Genomic DNA, 18,826 nt, shown 5'->3' on the forward strand with positions numbered 1-18,826 from the left:
ATGGGAGGAAGGAGGAGGAAGGAGAAGGAAGGAGGAGGGGAAGGGATGAGGAGGAATGAGGAGGGGGAAGTATGGGAGGAAGGAGGAGGAGGAAGTAGGGGAAAAAGAAGGAAGTAGGAGGGGAAGGATGAGGAGGAAGTAGGAGGGGAAGGATGAGGAGGAAGTAGGAGGGGGAAGTATGGGAGGATGTAGGAGGATGGGGAACTTTCTTAGGGATGAAACAAGTAGAAAATAGAAGAAAAGGGGATACCAGGAGAGCATTAAAGGAAGGTGAAGAAAACAGACTGTATTCAAAACCCTGAAAATCAACGAACCAAAAAGAGAATAGTCTTAAAAAAGACTAGAATCAAAAAACAACAGGATTCCACGTAGATGTTATTATATAAAGAATCTATTTTTATACTGAAGTATTGTCACCAATTAATTGGAAGTGTCTACTTTAATATGTTTTTCTATATTGAGATTGTTTATATTTGTAGTATTGTTATTATAATATAAAAAGTTAAAACTTTTTTCTTTTTTGTATGAGTTTTTAACTGGGGTATAGGGTTGGAGTCTCTTTAAATGTTTAATTGTTAAACTGATTTAATTGTTTGATCAATTATGTGGTGTATAAAAAGGAATGTTTTTCACCAGTATTTATGTCATCATTGAAGGCTGTGGTGGTCGAGGCACTAAGATATGTTTTATTAGAATAAATTTTTCTATGTGGAATCCTGTTGTTTTTTGATTCTAGTCTTTTTTAAGACTATTCTCTTGTCGGTTCATTGATTTTCTGGATTATGGCTCCGGATTCCATGTTGGACATTCCTAGAGTGTTTCGTAATGACTCCAGTCCCTTGCAGAATAATGTTACTACCCCTCCGGTTCCTGTTGGTTCGGGAATTCAAGGTGTATCGGGTAATTTTTCACAAAGAACGTTGGATAACTTTTTATTACAAGGAGCACCTTCTTTGGCTCCCATTTTCAATGTTTCAGTAAATTCTGCACCTAATGTTCCAGTAGTGCCTCAGCAAGAACTTGTTTCAGTTCCTGCTTTAAATGCAGATACTACGAATACTGTTTTATCTACTACATCGGCTACAGCTGCTAGGAAAAACAATGATGTGCCTGCTCATTGTACCTTCCAGTTTATGGAGGAAAGACAACAAAGATTTTTTAACCCATTTGGGGGTCTTGGAGGTGCAGCATCAGGTATCTTTTCTAAAGAGATACAAGAAAATGTGGATAATTTTGAGAAGCTTATCTTTTGTGAAACTCGTCACTTTAACTTATTAGGTTTGAACAGATATATTGAATTAGACATTGCCCCACGAGGGCTTAGGATGTTTAAAGGTCCAGCTACTCCCTTTGACTTTGCAGACGCCACCGATATGGTGTTTAAAGATAGATGGCTTGCTGCCGCCCATTCCTGTGCGATGGAGTGGGTTAATATATTGGTGGAAAGGGAGCATCTGCTTCAAAACAAGTTACAGAGGGAATTACAAGATATGCATCTTAAACTGTTAGATGATATAGGAGATCGAAAAGTCAATGATATTTTTAAAAACCTGAAAGATAAGCTAAATAAATTTGAAAGTGAACAAGCAAATTTAAAATCCACTAAAATTAAAAGAGACATCTGAGACTACTCTAATGGGTGGGCATTTCTATGGAAAAATCGGCAGAACTTTCATTTCAAAAGAACAGGGCAAAAAAATAATCGTAATAAAAAACAGTTCTCTGTTTCTTTTGCTTCATCTGATGGAGTAGGTTTTATTACATATTCGGAAGGGGATATCCAAGAATTCCCTCCGCTACCAAATGCACAAGATCCACAGGCTCATAAACAACGTCTTTATGCCAATAAAGACAATAACAAAAGAGGCAATAAGGAAAAAGGAACTGGTGCTTGTTCTCCAATGGGTGAGGGACAATTTAAGCAAATTTCAAAACGTGGTAGATGGAACTAATGTGTCTCTTACTCATACTTCTAATGTTATTAATTTATCTCGACTTACTTTATCGGAAGAGGAAATATCTGTTTTGCAGTTAGGTTTAAAATTTGTGCCATCTGTTATTCCTAGAAATCATGTTGTTAAACAGGAAGTTTTCAGATTTATTAGGAAGTTGCATTTAAAATATTATTTTAATCATGGCAATAAATGTATTCGAAATGATGATACATATAGTTCAGGTAGTGATATAAGTGATGACAGCTTTTTTTTTCTGTATTTCAGATGATGATGTTTTAACAACATTTAATGCTTATATTCCTTTAAATACTGAAGGAATTCAGAGCCGAAGTAAATTTATACCTCCATTTACTAACACTACTATTATACAATTCTCTAAAATGCTGGACTTCTCACTTCAAGAATTAGTGAATACTTATGATATTAGTGTGTGTTCTTATAATATGACAAAAAAAGAATATGGTTTGCTCTGAAAAAAACTGATGAATAGAAATGATCTAATTATCAAGCCTTCAGATAAAGGTAATAAAATTGTAGTACTTCATTATACTCAATATTATCATATGTGTATGCAACATCTCAATGATGTGTCAACGTATCAGATTTGTGAATACAGGGATTATGTACATGCTATGACACAATTCACTGCTCTGGTTGAAAAGGGTGTACATTTAGGTTATTTTTGTAAAAAAGACTTAGAAACTAAATTTTGTACAGATAATAGTCAATTGGCTACGTTTTATTGCCTTCCTAAAGTGCACAAGAATTTACATAACCCCCGGGTCATCCTATTGTGGCAGCTACTAATTATTAAAATGTTGGGGAAGTGATACATAGATATTTATTACCCTATGTAGAAAAACTTGATTCTTATATTAAGAATTATTTTGATTTTATAGATAAGATCTCAGATGTATCCTGGACACATGACATGTTTTGGGTAAGCCTAGATGTTGTAAGCTTATGCACAAATATTAAACATGTGGATGGTATGCAGGCATTACACCATTTTTTGGGCGATAGCCCAATTTCCCACTATATTCTAGATCTCACTAGTTTTTGTCTATCTAATAATTTCTTTAGTTTTAATGAAATTATTTATCATCAATTGAAAGGCACTGCCATGGGGGCACCTTTTGCCCCCATGTATGCTAATCTTTTTATGGCTAAGTTTGAACTAGAATATATTTATAGGAATAGTTTTGTACAAAATCATGTGCTGCGGTATTTCCGTTACATAGACGATTTGATTTTTTTATGTAAAGGGGGTGATGATTTAGTATTGAATTTTGTTTCTGATCTAAACTGTAACAGATATAATATTAAATTTGATGGTTTACAGGTTGGTATAAAAGTTAATTTTTTAGATATTACTTTGATAGGTAAAGAAGATGGGCATATTTTTACTATGCTTCATCAAAAATTTACTGATGGTAACCAATATTTGTTTGGCACTAGTTGCCATCCCCCACACACAATTAAATCTTTACTGTATGGAGAACTGGTTAGATTGTCCAGATTATGCAATGATAGTTCAGATCTGGAAAAACAAGTTAATAGTTGTATATGTACATTTTTACATAGGGGCTACACTATGCAGTCTATTCTTGAATCAATTAATAAGTTAATAATAGGTAAGGATAGATGTAATAAGTCAGCTAAAAAATTGTGGAATAATAATAAGATAAAACAAGATAATATCTATTTTGTTACTACTTATAATTTATTGAGTGAAAAAATCTGGGACCTAGTAAAATATTATTGGAAATTTTTATTACAGGATAAATTATTAAATAAATTGCTTCCTGTGTTTCCTTATATAGCTTACAAAAGAGGACAGAATTTGGGTGACAAATTGATTAGGGCATATTATATATGCCCTACTAATAAATTTATGCTTTCACTGTCTAACTTTGGAACTATAACTTGTCATGCTTGTAATGTATGTCCCCTCATTAGGTTATATTTTAAATAAATTAATGATAGATTATTTAAACCATATAGATGTTTTTCTTGTTATACTGAAGGTGTAATTTATTGTCTTAAATGCCCCTGTGATCTTTTTTATGTTGGCGAAACTAAAAGAAAATTTAGAGTGAGATTGCAGGAGCATGTTCGTGACATTAAAAAGGGAGCGGTAGAAAGCCCGATTGCCTTACATTTTTTAGAACAACATGAGAGTAATATTGAACTATTACAAGCAACTATTTTAGAACAAATCTTTGTGAAAAAAGGTGATGATAAATTATTAAAAAAGATGTTATTATATAAAGAATCTATTTTTATACTGAAGTATAATACATTGTTGCCAACGGGTTTAAATACGGAAATTAATTGGAAGTGTCTACTTTAATATGGTTTTCTATATTGAGATTGTTTATATTTGTAGTATTGTTATTATAACATAAAAAGTTAAAACTTTTTTCTTTTTTGTATGAGTTTTTAACTGGGGTATAGGGTTGGAGTCTCTTTAAATGTGTAATTGTTAAATTGATTTAATTGTTTGATCAATTATGTGGTGTATAAAAGGGAATGTTTTTCACCAGTATTTATGTGCTCATTGAAGGCTGTGGTAGCCAAGGCGCTAAGACATGTTTTATTAGAATAAATTTTTCTACGTGGAATCCTGTTGTTTTTTGATTCTAGTCTATTTTAAGACTATTTTCTTGTTGGTTCGTTGATTTTTGTATTCAGGACCCTCCAAGAATTAATACAGCAACATAAGATGAAAGGTAAACGTGTACTAGAGTGACAGAAAATGGATGGAGAAGAGGGAGGGTGGGACAGAAGGGAAAGGTGAGTTGCATCAGGGAAATGGGAAAAACATGGGAAGAATAAAAGCAGAATGATTTATGAAGACCCGGGGGAGTGAAAGAAGCCACAAAAAAAGAAATAAGGATAAAGTATGAGAAAGAGATTAGGAAAGCATGCGGATGGTGAATGAAGTCATAGGTTCATAGATTCATAGGTAGGTACTAGGCTATTGGCCCTAGGGTCTATACAAGCCTAACCAAAAAGATACCCTGGCTTTCGCCACCCAAGAAAATTATTTTCCTGTGCCCCTGTCGAGCAGAACCACAGAAGTGATCCCCGGGGTGAATTTCCTATCTCCCATCCAATCATCAAGATTTTTCTTGAAAAGTGCTAATGAGGAGCTTTGTTTGATATAGATAGGTAGTTTGTTCCAGAGTATGGGAAGTCTCTGGGACAGGAATACCTCCAGCATGTTCTGTTTATTGTGGTGACACGGTTTAGGTCCCTAGAGCGTGTAGCTCGGAGGGATTGGGATTTCTTTAAGTGGAGCATGTCCAACAGCTCTGGGTCTGACATAGCTTTGTATGTTAGGCAGAGATCGCCTCTGAGTAGCTATACGATGGAGTAAAGCTGGAGTTTTTTGAGACGGTCTGCATAGGGCATCTGTTTGAGGCTGGTAATCCTCTTTGTGAGGTATTTCTGTGGCCTTTCCAGTTGTTGTAGATGTCTTGTGAGGTACATACCAAAAGGGGCATTGTACTCTATAATGGGTCTAATGAGTGATGATTAGAGGGGAACAATGACCTCTTTTTTCCTGGATGAGAAACCTTTTGCGATGAGTTGTGCCACGCAGAAGAATTTCCTGACTACTGTGGTGATGTGATTATCATAGGAGAGACTACTGTCCACCTGTGTCCCAAGGTCTCTTATCACACTTTCAGTGTTAAGTAGACTACCACCTATGTGGTAGCTCATGGGTACAGAGTTTGTACCAACGGGGATGACAATGCACTTTTTGGCATTGAGCTTGAGGCCATGGCCTTGACACCAGGCATCTGTCTCAGTGAGGCCCTTTTGTATGATGTCCACATCGTTAGAAGTTTCAGTTATGGCTCCTAGTTTGCAGTCATCTGCGAACTTCATTAGCCAAAGACCTTCTGTGTTAGCCTGTACTTCAGAAAAGTAGATACCAAATAGGAGAGGACCCAGGACTGAACCCTGCGGTACTCCACTTGTCACTGGTCTAAAGTCGGATTTGGAGTCTGCTACTTTCACAGTGTGGGTTCTGTCAGTGAGCCAGTTGGCAACCCATCTTGTGACATAGAGATTTATATCTAGTTTAGTGAGTTTATCTATAATTTCAGAGTGGGGGATGGTGTCAAAAGCCTTGGCAAGATCTAGATAGGCTGTGTAAACCACCTTACCCTCGTCTACAACTTTGGTGACTGCTTCAAAGAATTCAGTCAGGTTTAGGAGACATGATCTGCCTTTTACAAACCCAAACTGGGTGGGGTCCAGAGTTTGGAGATTACCAATGTCTTTGTTTATAAGTTCCATGATGATACATTTCATGGCCTTGCAGACCAGGCTCATTAGGCTAATGGGGCAGTAGTTCCTGGGCTCTGTGGTGGCTCCCCCTTTGTGGAGTGGGATAACAGTCATTATGCGCCATTCAATGGGCACAAAGCCTGAGATGAGGCTATGATTGAATATGGAGCTTAGGTGGGGTGCCATTTCATTCTGTAGTTCATGTAGAACGCAGCCTGGGATGTTGTCAGGTCCCATGGATGCTGTGTTTTTGGCTTTGGAGAGTGTGGTTTTTACCTGTGCAGCTGTGATTACTTGAACTTTGCATTCTTCCGGTATAGAGATGGGCCCTTTAGGGGGTGAGGGGGGATAAAGTTAGCACCGAACCTATCTGCCAGGATCTTGGCAATATCAGTTGGTTCTGTATATTTAGTGTCATTGTGCTGTAACTCAGAGCAGATCTGAGTGTTGCCATTGAGATTCTTGACATAGCTATAGAATGCTTTGTGGTTGTCTTTAGAATCAGTGGTGATTTTGTTTTCATAACTAGATTTGGAGGATTTTATAAGGGATCTCAGCTTCTTATTGAGGCTGACCAGTGAGTTCTTCCAGTCATGGGATTTTACTCTTTTTTCCAACAGTTTCTTTTGTATGTTGTAGAGTTTGTTTATGGCAGAAGACCACCACATTGGCTTCCTTTTTTTTGGAGGATAGCATCTTGGTTCTATTAGGGATAGCATGATCCATGCACTCATGTAAGTGCTTATAAAGTGCATTTGTGTAGGCTTCAGCAGTCGTATCTGTATTGTCCATCTGCAAGTCCTCAGAATAACATCAGATGCACAAAACGCATGGCATGGGGCATCGGATATTAAGAGCATTGCACAGATGGTGTCCATCTATCTATCCATCACCTCTTTTTATCATTTTTGCACAGATTATCTCAAACCAAACAGATAGAAGGAGAGAAGGAAAGTAGGCTCAAGGTGTTGGAAATACATGATGAAGACTTAGGTATGAAGCATGTTCTGGGAGTGTAACTGTGCACAAAAGGTCTGCACAGAGGCTGTGCAAATCCTGAAAAGGATACATGGAAAAGAGGTAAAAAACTTTTGGGAATTTTTCATGTAGGGAATAGGGAATGAAAAGTTGGGATGGTGGGAAGAATGCAGGTAGTAAGACTAATTGTAAAAAAAGGTGAGGAGTGTAATAGGTGGAAACAAGAAAAAAGGGCAACAAAAAGTGAAGTGAGACAGCAGATTTACAGACATTGCAAAAAGCATGAAGCAGAAGAAAATGAGAGGGGTGTGTGAAACAAAAGAGAGGAACGGCAGGAAGTATGAGCTGCTACCAGTCAAGGGAGGCACAGGGAGGAGCTGAAAACACCCCCCTGGTGTAAAATAATAAGTGTGCCGAGTGCTGGGAATGCACAGCATGCAAAGGTGAATGTATATGAAAATTAAAGTGTATATTAGACAAAAAATGAAGACACCCCTGGAGACTTTGGTGAATACCATGTCAAACTTTTGTTGGCATGTAAGGGCTCTTAAAGGGAGTAGTGAGGCTCCTGGCAGACATTGAATCAGTCTCCAGGAATAGATGTTTCTCATAGCCACTGTACTGACCACCCAAAAGACTACCCCCACCACTAAAACTGAGTAAGGATGACAGCATTGGAGCCTACTTTGTTGCCTTTGAATGATATGGCTGTACTTGTGTCTTCACAATTTACACAGAAGCACTTCACACATGGGCATGGAAAGTTCTTTTTTTTTCAAAACATGTTTATTGATTTTAACATATAATTTATATAACATAGCAATCTTTTACAGGGCATGGAAAGTTCTAACTGTGTGGATTCTGAAAAAAAAAATAGCTGCTAGCTAGGGTTGGTGCATCTTCTGGAACACAAGCCTTGACATTTTGTAACTGGTTCATCTACAGTGGTAACAGCAGTACACAATGCCTGATTTATAACATATTTTAAAATTATAGTTAGAATAGAAGTGAACAGTGAAGGTAAAATGTTAGAAGTGAACAGTAAAGGTAAAATTATAGACATTTTCACACTTGATATTTTCAAAAGGACATTCCTAAATAATTTGCATACATGGCCTTTTCAAACTGATCTTAGAGTGATGATAATTTGGTTGTATTAAATGAAAGATTACAAGCTGATAAAGTACTGCTTAAAGTTGAGCAACCTAAGCCTGTAACTAAGAATGTTCAGATGTCTGTGAGCACACAAAAGCTGTCAGCAACTGAATGTTTTAGATATGGGAAAAGGATGCACATTGTTAAATATCATTTACTAGTGGTGGGAATGCTGTACCTAACAAAAATGTAATGTCTAACCAATGTACCAATGGAATGAGATAAAACAAATGCTAGAAGAATCAGCTCATGCCTGTATGCCACTTTCAAATTAACCAAACATATGGTATTGGTGAATGGGAAGTAACTAAAGAGGCTGCTAGATTCTGGGGACATGGTTACACTAATAACCATTTGGGTCTGAATTGAGAAATGATGCAAGTTCAAATGGAGTGAAGATGTGGGATCCAAATGGACAGATGATGAAATCATCAAGAAAAGAAGAGTAGGTACTGATGGAACTGAATTCATCCATAAGTCTTGGTGAGTGTCTTCACATGGTGGACTCTTTTTTCACAAAATCTCACCAGGACAACTCTGTTATATAGACTGTATTTTCTGTAGCATATATCATGGCGAAAGGTAGGTTAAAATTAAAAAAAGTTAGCTGGGTGCACAAGTCCCAAGATATAAATGTGCCCAATCTGAGTGTATATTCTGGTGCCAGGATTGGAAAAAATGGCAGCATAGAATCCTTAAGACACGGAAACACACCTGCAATGGGGTTACGCCAGGCTCAACAAGAGGATGCCCCCTCCCCACTCACCACTCACCCCCAGTTGTAGAAGAAAGTATTAGTCCACAAAAACCACAAAAACTAACAAACCAAAAAACATCCATAAAGATGAATGAGTGGATACTGAAGATAAGAAAGAAAATATGTGTTGTTACTATTATGTAAAAAACACAGAATTTCCAGATAGAATATATTCAGAAAGATTAAGAGAAATTGGAGGAAAGAAAAACACTTGCGCAAGAGAAACTGTCAAAAGCTTTAAATAAACATTTGCATTCATTAATACAACAGATCCAGTAAAAACATTATATAGACTAAGAAACTTTGGTCTGTCTGAAAAAGAACGTATAGAGGAAAATGTAAGGAACAAAACCCAGAGATTTTTGAAAGGTATAAAAAAAGAAAACGGGCAATGGGAGCAAAAGAGATCTGGTATAGTGTAATATGTGTGTAAAGAAGAACGTAAAACTAATCAGTACAAAAAAGCATCTCCAAAGATATTTGAAGAGAAATATAGGCAAAGACACCCAGTTATGGAAATTTTCACAAATACAGAAAATAAAGCTGGAATGTATAAAACAGCATTAGTAATGAGAAAGTTAAAGAAATAGAAACTGATGTTATGGATGACCTGCAAAGTGAAGGATTTAGTGCAGAAAATCCAACACATGCAATGTCACAGTACAAGGGAATAATGAGTCCCCAAATTAAGGAGAAACAGTTGGAATGGGAGACGTCTGAAGAAGTAAAGATATGGGAAAGAAAAAGAGATTTAACTTTGTGCGATATTCATGCAAAGCAGAAAGCGAAACTAATGAAATACAAAAAAAAACACCAAATTTATTTGAAGAGAATTATAGGCAAAGGCATTCAGACATGGAACATTTTACAATACAAAAAATTAGACAGCAAAGAGAAAAGGAGAAAAGAGGGTTAGTATTTGAGAAGTTAAAGAAATAGAAGCTGAAGTTATGGATTACCTGCAAAGTGAAGGAGCTTGTGTAGAAAATCCAACACAGGTAATTTCACAGTATGATGGAGCAATGAGTCTTCAAATTAAGGAGGAACAGGTGGAGCGGAAGACATCTGAAGGTGAAATACAGACAAGAGAAAGAGATTTAATATGGCCCTGTAGTATTCGGGCTGGTAATGTAGTTGTTGTACTGTAGGGGCGCTGTGGGAAATTCAGCATGTACTGTTGGTTCTGTATTCTCTGGTAACTTGTTGGTTCTGTGTAGTAGATGACTTGCAGAAGTTGTGTGAAGAAGCATGGGTGCGCACCTGGAGGCTCTTAATAAAGAAAGGCCTTACAACTTAATAAACCGTGTGGTCTCCTTCATTACCACGATGTAACATATTGGCGACGAGAAGATGGGATGCCTCCGAGTCCGCTGCGAGTAACCTGGTGAGCTGTAGTTCATGTCGGATGACGAAGAGACGGGGCCTGCTGGAGTGATGTCGGGTTCCATGTTGGGGTCACTAGTTGCATACGACTGTCAGACACAGACCTGGGAGGAGTATTGCGAAGTGGTGGAACATTTTTTTGAGGCAAACCAGATAATGGAAGCGGGTCGGAAGTGAGCCATATTGCTAAGCTCGGTGGGCAGTAAGACGTACAGTCTGATGAGGAACTTATTGAGTCCGGATAAACCGGGGGACAAATCGTTCACAGAGTTGACGAGTTTACTTCAGTCACATTATAACCCAAAGCCGAGTGCAATAGTCCAGAGGTTCAAGTTAAATTTGAGGACTAGAATGGCTAATGAAACGGTAATGGAGCATGTCGCAGTGTTGAGGGAACTGGCACAACATTGTGATTATGGGGACAGACTGACCGAAATGCTACGAGATAGGCTCGTATGTGGCATTGCAGATGACCGCATACAACGCAGATTGTTAGCGGAGCCTGACTTGTCATTTGAAAAAGCCTTGAAGTTGGCACAGGCCATAGAGACAGCGACTGAAGACATTCGTGATTTACAACAGAAAACCACGGAAGGGGTTGGAAGCAGGAGTGCGACCCCACTACCAGTGCATAAGGTGGTCGTGGAGCATAATTCACAAGGGAAGTCTGGTCAGTATGCTTGTTACAGGTGTGGAGGTGAACATCTGTCACGGAACTGTCGTTTTTTAACTGTAAAATGTCATGCTTGCGGAAAAAAGGGCCATGTAAAGAAAATGTGCCGCTCAATACCCTCTCGGGAGCAGCCGAAAAAGGGGGAGGAAAAAAGCAGTATGATGGAAAGGAAGGGAAACCGAAAAAATAAACGGCAGTATGCACACCACATGCGTGAAGTTACAGATAAACCAACCAGGGAAGCCGAAGAAGTGTTCACAATGTTTAACGTGAAAGAGGCCAAGTGGGAAAGAGTTGATCCCATTAAAACCCAGTTGGACTTAAATGGTAAAATGGTGCAGTTTGAAGTTGATACGGGGTGTAGTGTCACAGTTCTGTCAAAGGCAGAGTATGGGAAGTTATGGCCCAGAGAAGCTCGTAAGCTGCAGGACTGTTCAGTGACTTTGAAAACCTACACGGGTGAAATAGTTCCCACGTTGGGAATGGTGAAAATGAAGGTAAAATATAAAGACCAAGTCAAAGAATTGCCAGTCATGGTGGTAGCAGGTAAGGGACCAAACCTGCTAGGCCGGGTGTGGTTAAAGGAGCTAAACATGGACTGCCTACAGCTCCATAAGGTAGAACAGCCGGGCCTGACCTTACAAGAGGTGCTAGAGAATAATGAAGAAGTATTCAAAGAGGAACTGGGGACCTGGAGGGGTCCACCAGCAAAGATACACGTGAAAGAAAACGTAACGCCAAGATTTTACAAACCCCGTCCTGTACCATATGCAATGAAGAAGAAAGTTGAGTTTGAGTTAGAGAGACTCACTAAGCAAGGTATAATTGAACCAGTAAAGTTTGCGGAATGGGCCGCACCAATTGTTCCAGTATTAAAGCCAGATGGTGCTGTTCGTATATGTGGTGACTACAAGTTAACAGTGAACCAAGTCTCGAAGCTAGAGCAGTATCCCTTGCCAAAGGTGGAGGATGTGTTTGAAAAGCTGTCGGGAGGTGAAAGGTTTAGTAAACTGGACCTCAGTCAGGCATATCAACAAGTAGTGCTGGAAGAAGGGTCAAAGACGTATGTTACCCTGAACACACACAAAGGTTTGTTCCAAGTAAATCGTTTACCTTTTGGGGTTTCCTCGAGTCCAGCTATTTTCCAGAGAATAATGGAGGGACTAGTGGCAGGAATTCCAAAGGTGGCTGTGTATTTAGACGATATCCTGTTGACGGGAAGGAACATTCGAGAGCATCTGGAGATGCTGAATGAGGTGCTGAGTCGACTGCGAGAGGCAGGTCTACGGGTGAAACGGAGTAAATGTGCTTTCATGGCAACGGAAGCAGAATTCCTGGCTACAAGGTGGATGCATCAGGCCTACACCCCCTGCCAAATAAAGTGGAAGCCATTCAACAGGCACCAGCACCCACAAATGTTACAGAACTGAAAGCCTATTTAGGCTTGCTCAACTACTATAACAGGTTCCTGCCAAATCTGTCAACCCTGTTAGCTCCTTTACATAAGTTGTTAAGGAAGGAGGCTCAGTGGTCGTGGAAAGAGGAACAGGACAGAGCGTTTGAACAGTCCAAGGAACTAATGCAATCTTCAGAAGTTTTGGTGCATTACGATAGTCACAAGGACTTAATGTTGTCATGTGATGCCTCACCCTATGCATTAGGGGCTGTGTTGGCACACCGGATGCCAGATGGACAAGAGAGACCCATTGGGTTCATGTCACGAACTTTCACACAAGCAGAGTCAAACTATTCCCAGATAGATAAAGAGGGTTTAGCTGTCATGTTTGGAATCAAGCGATTTCACAAGTACCTCTATGGGAGGAAGTTTACTATTTGCACTGATCATAAGCCTTTGTTGTCCTTATTCAACGAGATGAAAGCAGTACCGCAGATGGTTTCTCCTCGCATTCAGAGATGGGCTGTAACGTTGAGAGCTTATGAATACGAGATTGTTTATAAGCCTGGAAAACACCATAGTAATGCAGATGCACTAAGTAGATTGCCGATGCCAGGGCATATCCAAGAAGAGGAAGCAGAGGACCGAGTTTTGATGATGGAAGACATAACATTGGTGTCTGCTAAAGAACTGAGAGTTTGGACAAACAAAGACCCGGTGCTTGCTAGAGTGTTTCAGTGGGTCCAGCAAGGCTGGCCAGTCCAACAAACGGATCCAGTTTTTCGACCTTATGAAGTGAGAAAAACAGAGCTGAGTGTACAAGATGGATGTGTATTGTGGGGGGCAAGAGTGATAATTCCGTCCCCAGGAAGAAGGGCACTTTTACAGCAATTACACCAAGGTCATGTGGGCATTACCCGAATGAAGGCCTTAGCCCGAAGTTATTTTTGGTGGCCAAAGTTGGACCACGAGATTGAAGTCATTGTGAATGAGTGTAAAACTTGTCAACAACATCGCAACTTGCCGGTGGCGGCGCCACTACATCCATGGGAGTGGCCGAGTAGGCCTTGGCAGAGACTTCATATAGATTATGCAGGACCATTCATGGGGGCCATGTTTTTGATAATCATGGATGCTCATTCGAAATGGATGGATGCATATCAAGTCAAGACACCCACTTCTCTCGTTACTATTGAATGCTTGAGGAGGAGTTTCAGTAGTCAAGGACTGCCAGAGACTATTGTATCCGATAATGCTTCATGTTTCACGAGTGAAGAGTTCAAGGGTTTTCTGAAAAAAAAATGGCATCGTACATATCACATCAGCACCCTACCATGCAGCTACAAATGGTTGTGCTGAAAGAGCTGTGCAGACTTTTAAAGCAATGATGAAGAAGTCTGGAGAAGGAAGTATGGCAGCAAAAGTATCAAGGGTGTTATTCAACTACCGTATTACACCACAATCTACCACGGGTTTGTCACCTGCTGAGATGTTGCAAGGACGGAGATTGAGATCCACGCTGGATCTAGTGTATCCAAATGTCCGAGCTAAGGTGGAGGGGACCCAGTGGAAGCAAAAAGAATGTCATGATAGACGACGGAGAGAGCAAAGTTTTCTGGAAGGAGATGCAGTGATGACGCGAAATTTTAGTTATGGACCTAAGTGGATTCCAGGGTTCATTGTCAAGAGCACTGGACCATTATCGTACCAGGTGAGGTTGAATGGAGATTTCGTAGTGAGGAGACATGTAGACCAAATTCTACGGAGTGAACAGAAGAAGGATGCCATGGAACTGCTAGCCTCGGAACTACTGTTAAGTTCGGAACCAGGGCTCGCAGTGGCCGGAGGATCGCAAATCGAGGGAGACCGCCGAAATGTGGAAGGAGAGGTTTCTGAGGATCCAACCGTTCCAGGGAAGGACACACCGATACCTGAAGTGGTAAAAGTGACACCGGAATCACCTAAGGTGGTACCACTGCGCCGTTCTAAGCGTGTGCTGGTTAAACCTAGTTACTTGAAGGACTATCAATGCTAACAAAAGTGCATGTATAGATTACCAGCCTAGAAAAAAAATAGTAGATGGTATGGTAACCAGTTAATAACTAGCCTGTTATTTACAAGTAAATGATTAAATGCATTGTGGAACTTGTTCCCTAGTTTGCTTATGTAAGACAGTATGTCTTAGCTTAAAAGGGGAGGAATGTAGTATTCGGGCTGGTAATGTAGTTGTTGTACTGTAGGGGCGCTGTGGGAAATTCAGCATGTACTGTTGGTTCTGTATTCTCTGGTAACTTGTTGGTTCTGTGTAGTAGATGACTTGCAGAAGTTGTGTGAAGAAGCATGGGTGCGCACCTGGAGGCTCTTAATAAAGAAAGGCCTTACAACTTAATAAACCGTGTGGTCTCCTTCATTACCACGATGTAACAGGCCCAATATTTATGCAAAGGAGAAAGCAAAACTAATCAGTACAAAAAAGCAGCTGCAAAGATATTTGAAGAGAAATACATTCAAAGGCATCTGGATACTGAAAATTTCACAATATAGAAAAAAAGAAAGAAAACAGAGACGGAAAGTAAAAAGAAGGATTACTAATGCAAAAGTTGAAGAAACAGAGATAGAAATGAGTCCTCAAATGAAGGAGAAACAGGTGGAGCAGGAGGCATCTGAAGACCTGCCACATGATGTTATGCTGGATCTGAGATAGGAGTGTGATATAAAGGAACTTGAGCGGGAGGGAGTGTATAAATATTTGGGAATTGATGAAGGATCGGTAATAAATCTTGAACAAATTTGAATAAAACTCAGTAAGGTAAAATATCATAGTTTGCAATTGCCCTACTGATACAGTGTTGTAAAGGTTTTTAAGGTAATACATATACAGTTATACATGAGACTACAGTAATTTGAACAAATATATGGAACTGTCAGATACATAACTTAGAAACATTTTTTTTTTATTCTAACCATGTTTTATCATTTTATTGCAGACCCAGACGAATGCAGAGATGCACACCTTCCCATGATGCCTCAGAATGATCAGCCATCAGCAGCAAATACCAGCACATTCAGCATATCTTGTAGCACCAGCTCCCCTGCTATTCCCCAAGCCAACCCTTCAAACAAGCCCCGGCACAGCAGATCTTCTAGTTCTAAGCTCACCACAACAATGTCTCTGTCATCTGTAAAGCAGTTAGCGCACGAGGATCCTAAACCTCTTCCAGATACGTCTAAGGTAACGTCAAGTAGTCAGAAGTCTGTGTTAGAAAAGTTAAAATTGTTCAACAGTAAGGGGAGCTCCAAAACACCTGGAACCATTCTGGAGTGCTCAAGTGCTCAGAGTATTACTTGTAAGCAGGTAGATTCCCATTCTAGTTATGAAGAGTCAGATGACACAGATGCCACACTCAGAAACATTAATAGCACCGGACCCATTTCTAGTAGTCCTAAAATTGCCCTAAAGGGAATTGCACAAAGGACTTTTAGCAGAGCCTTGACCAGTAAGAAAAACTCACAAAAAGGCACAGAGAAAGAAAAAGAGAAGTTAAAAGAAAAAAGCAAAGATGCCTCAAAACCAGTGACAAGTGTGGAAAAGTTAGACGTGAAGGAGGAAGCGAATGATGAGCTTGCTGTGGCTAAATCAGCTGATATGCCAAAAAAGTCCTCCCGGATTGCAAACTTCATACCTAAAGGAGGAAAAGTTAACAATGCAAAGAAGGAGACTGCAGCCTCTTGTCAGACTAATATACCAAAACTGGGAATAAAAACCAGCCAACGGAAATCCTCATGTACCTCAGCGAGTGCAAAGGATGGGGACAGGTCGCGCAGTGGGAAGCTTCCTTCTGGACCTTCTTTACAAAAAGCACAACTAGACAGCAGAAATTCCAGTTCCACTTCCAGTTTAGCCTCTTCTGATGGAAAAGGTGTTGCGGGGGTAGCAAGTTCAACTAACACTACACAAACTGTTAATATTACTGCAATTACCACACAGACAACAGGCAGCAACACCGTGGTCGTCCAACTACCTCAGCAACAGCAGCAGTATAACCACCCCAACATGGCCACAGTCGCCCCATTCATGTACAGGTAAGCATGGCATTCCTTTACTGGGACATTCTGGGCTTTTAAAGATGTTTGCTGGCTTCTGATTCAGTAGCATACCATCATGAAATAAGTCAAATTAAAAGAACAGATGCTACAAGTAGAAATCAAAAAGTTACATAATTGTGTAGAAAAATACAGTATCACCATATTTCTTAAGGTTATAAGTAAAGTAATAGATAGTAACTATTTCATGTACCTACAGAGATGGATATCCTCAGGAAAATACTAAGGTCATCACATAAGTAATAGATAGTAACTATTTCATGTACCTACAGAGATGGATAACCTCAGGAAAATACTAAGGTCATCACACATGACTATTGTCTGAATAACGTGTTGTCTAAAATTGTGAATAAAGACACCCAGTTCTTTTATCAGCTTTTCATGTACAGCACTCCTTGCAAACATGTGGATGTGCCTTGCACTAGGAAACTTCCCTCTGGACACACTTTACAGAAGGCACAACTTTTGTTAATGTGAAGGCAATTCCACTGTCAGAGGGCATTACAGAGCATACAATAACACAGATATTACACTCATATTAATACTACACCTTGGAATAAGAGATAAGCACTGTAGAGAGAAGTAAAGACATAGGCATGTTCATTGATAAAAGCTCTCTGATTTGATTACCCACTGGTAAGAAAAGCATTTGTGGCAATGCATATTCTGACAACCAGTAATTGACTGCTTAACCAGACAGCTCATCTGGCTACAAAGTCTGAGGTGAAGGAATTAAGTTATGAAAACAAACAACATACTTATTGTTAAAGTTTTATTTTTAGGTGTGCAGGTGGGGTGGGAGCTTTGGTTGTGCTTTATTGTCTTTAACACTCTTTTCAGTCCTTTATTATTTGAATTCCTATGTCTACCCTTCATCACATGTGGGCATACGCAGAGTAATGTTATACATACAGAGAAGTGTGAATAAACTGGAAAAGTAACAGTGCAGCCACATTACAGATAAAGTAAGTACAGATCAGACATGGTCTAATAACATTTCAAGTTTCTCAAAGACCTTAGGTTATGAACTTCATTGCTTGCTGTCAGCCTGTAAATTCCTTTCTGTCTGTTTAATTTGGCGTTGCTTTGTAGTCATAGGAATGTATGCATCGGATGGTGATACAGTCGACTCCCTCTTATCCAGCCTGTCTTTAACCGGACTCCTCTTTAACCAGCCATCAAATTTCTGCGGTAGCCCTAGCAAAAGACAACAGAGAAGAACAACACTTCCGCATCCTCTGGGATAAATAATGACAGACATTTGAGTTTTAGACTTCATATTCATTAGAAAAATGCATACTAACACACATCCTGTTATTCTAGCTGAATTATAACCTATAAATGCTGTTTTGTATCCGTTTTTGGATTAACCAGCCATTTGTTTATCCAGCCTAAGGTCCGGTGCCAATGAGACCGGATAAGAGGGCATCTACTGTACACTTTTAAAAGAGCTATAGTGGACATTTTTGTCCATCCGACTCTGTGGTTGGTCTCTACTACTTTTAATCTTAAAGTCTAAAAATTTAGCATTTGATAATTTACTTATTTGGCGTAAACGTGCAAAATAAAACTTGAACTAACATGAGTGGTGTAAACTGCCCACACATTTAGCAATATGACAGGTTTATTTTAGATTATAACGTTTGACTTTTTAATAGTATTTTGTGTTTGTGGATGATTCATGGTTTAGTGTCATGTTTACTGCACAATGTTTCTAAAAAACAACTGGAGTAGATGTACAGTAGCTGTATAATTGTAGAGCCAGTCCAGCATTTTTACATATCAATTATTTTGTTTCTGTGTGTTGAATGTTATGCAAGTTGGCTTTGATTTGAATTTCATAAAGTTTGTTGGCATGCCTGTTTGTGGAAAACACAACTCCTTTTACTCACAATTTAGATGAATTATAATTTGTCCAACTGCTATATGCCTTTCTTGTTTAGGTCACAAACAAGCAGTGAAGAAATCACACTACCTGAATCCATTATTGGAGGAGTCAGTATGGACAGTAAAACAGGACAGCCCTGCCTGGAGGAAGTCAGTGGTAAGCTGTTGCAGTGAAACTTAGCAGGGTTAACATGGCTTATTTAAAAATGTGTTTCTTACAAACTTAGCAGACAAGT

At 39.3% G+C, this 18,826-nt stretch overlaps 1 protein-coding gene across 1 annotated transcript in view; it reads left to right on the forward strand.

Moving 5' to 3' along the window:
- The window catches only part of LOC122810494 (neuron navigator 2-like), a 2,968,645-nt gene that overhangs the window by 939,619 nt on the left and 2,010,200 nt on the right, over positions 1–18,826 (forward strand). The window contains exons 12-13 of the mRNA XM_044082075.1: positions 15,587–16,682; positions 18,647–18,747. Coding sequence (XP_043938010.1) covers positions 15,587–16,682; positions 18,647–18,747 — 1,197 coding nt within the window. The remainder of the gene's footprint in view (positions 1–15,586; positions 16,683–18,646; positions 18,748–18,826) is intronic.

Source organism: Protopterus annectens, chromosome 9.part0 (assembly GCF_019279795.1).
Source record: "Protopterus annectens isolate FY-2018-M chromosome 9.part0, PAN1.0, whole genome shotgun sequence".
Taxonomy (NCBI): Eukaryota; Metazoa; Chordata; order Ceratodontiformes; family Protopteridae; genus Protopterus; species Protopterus annectens.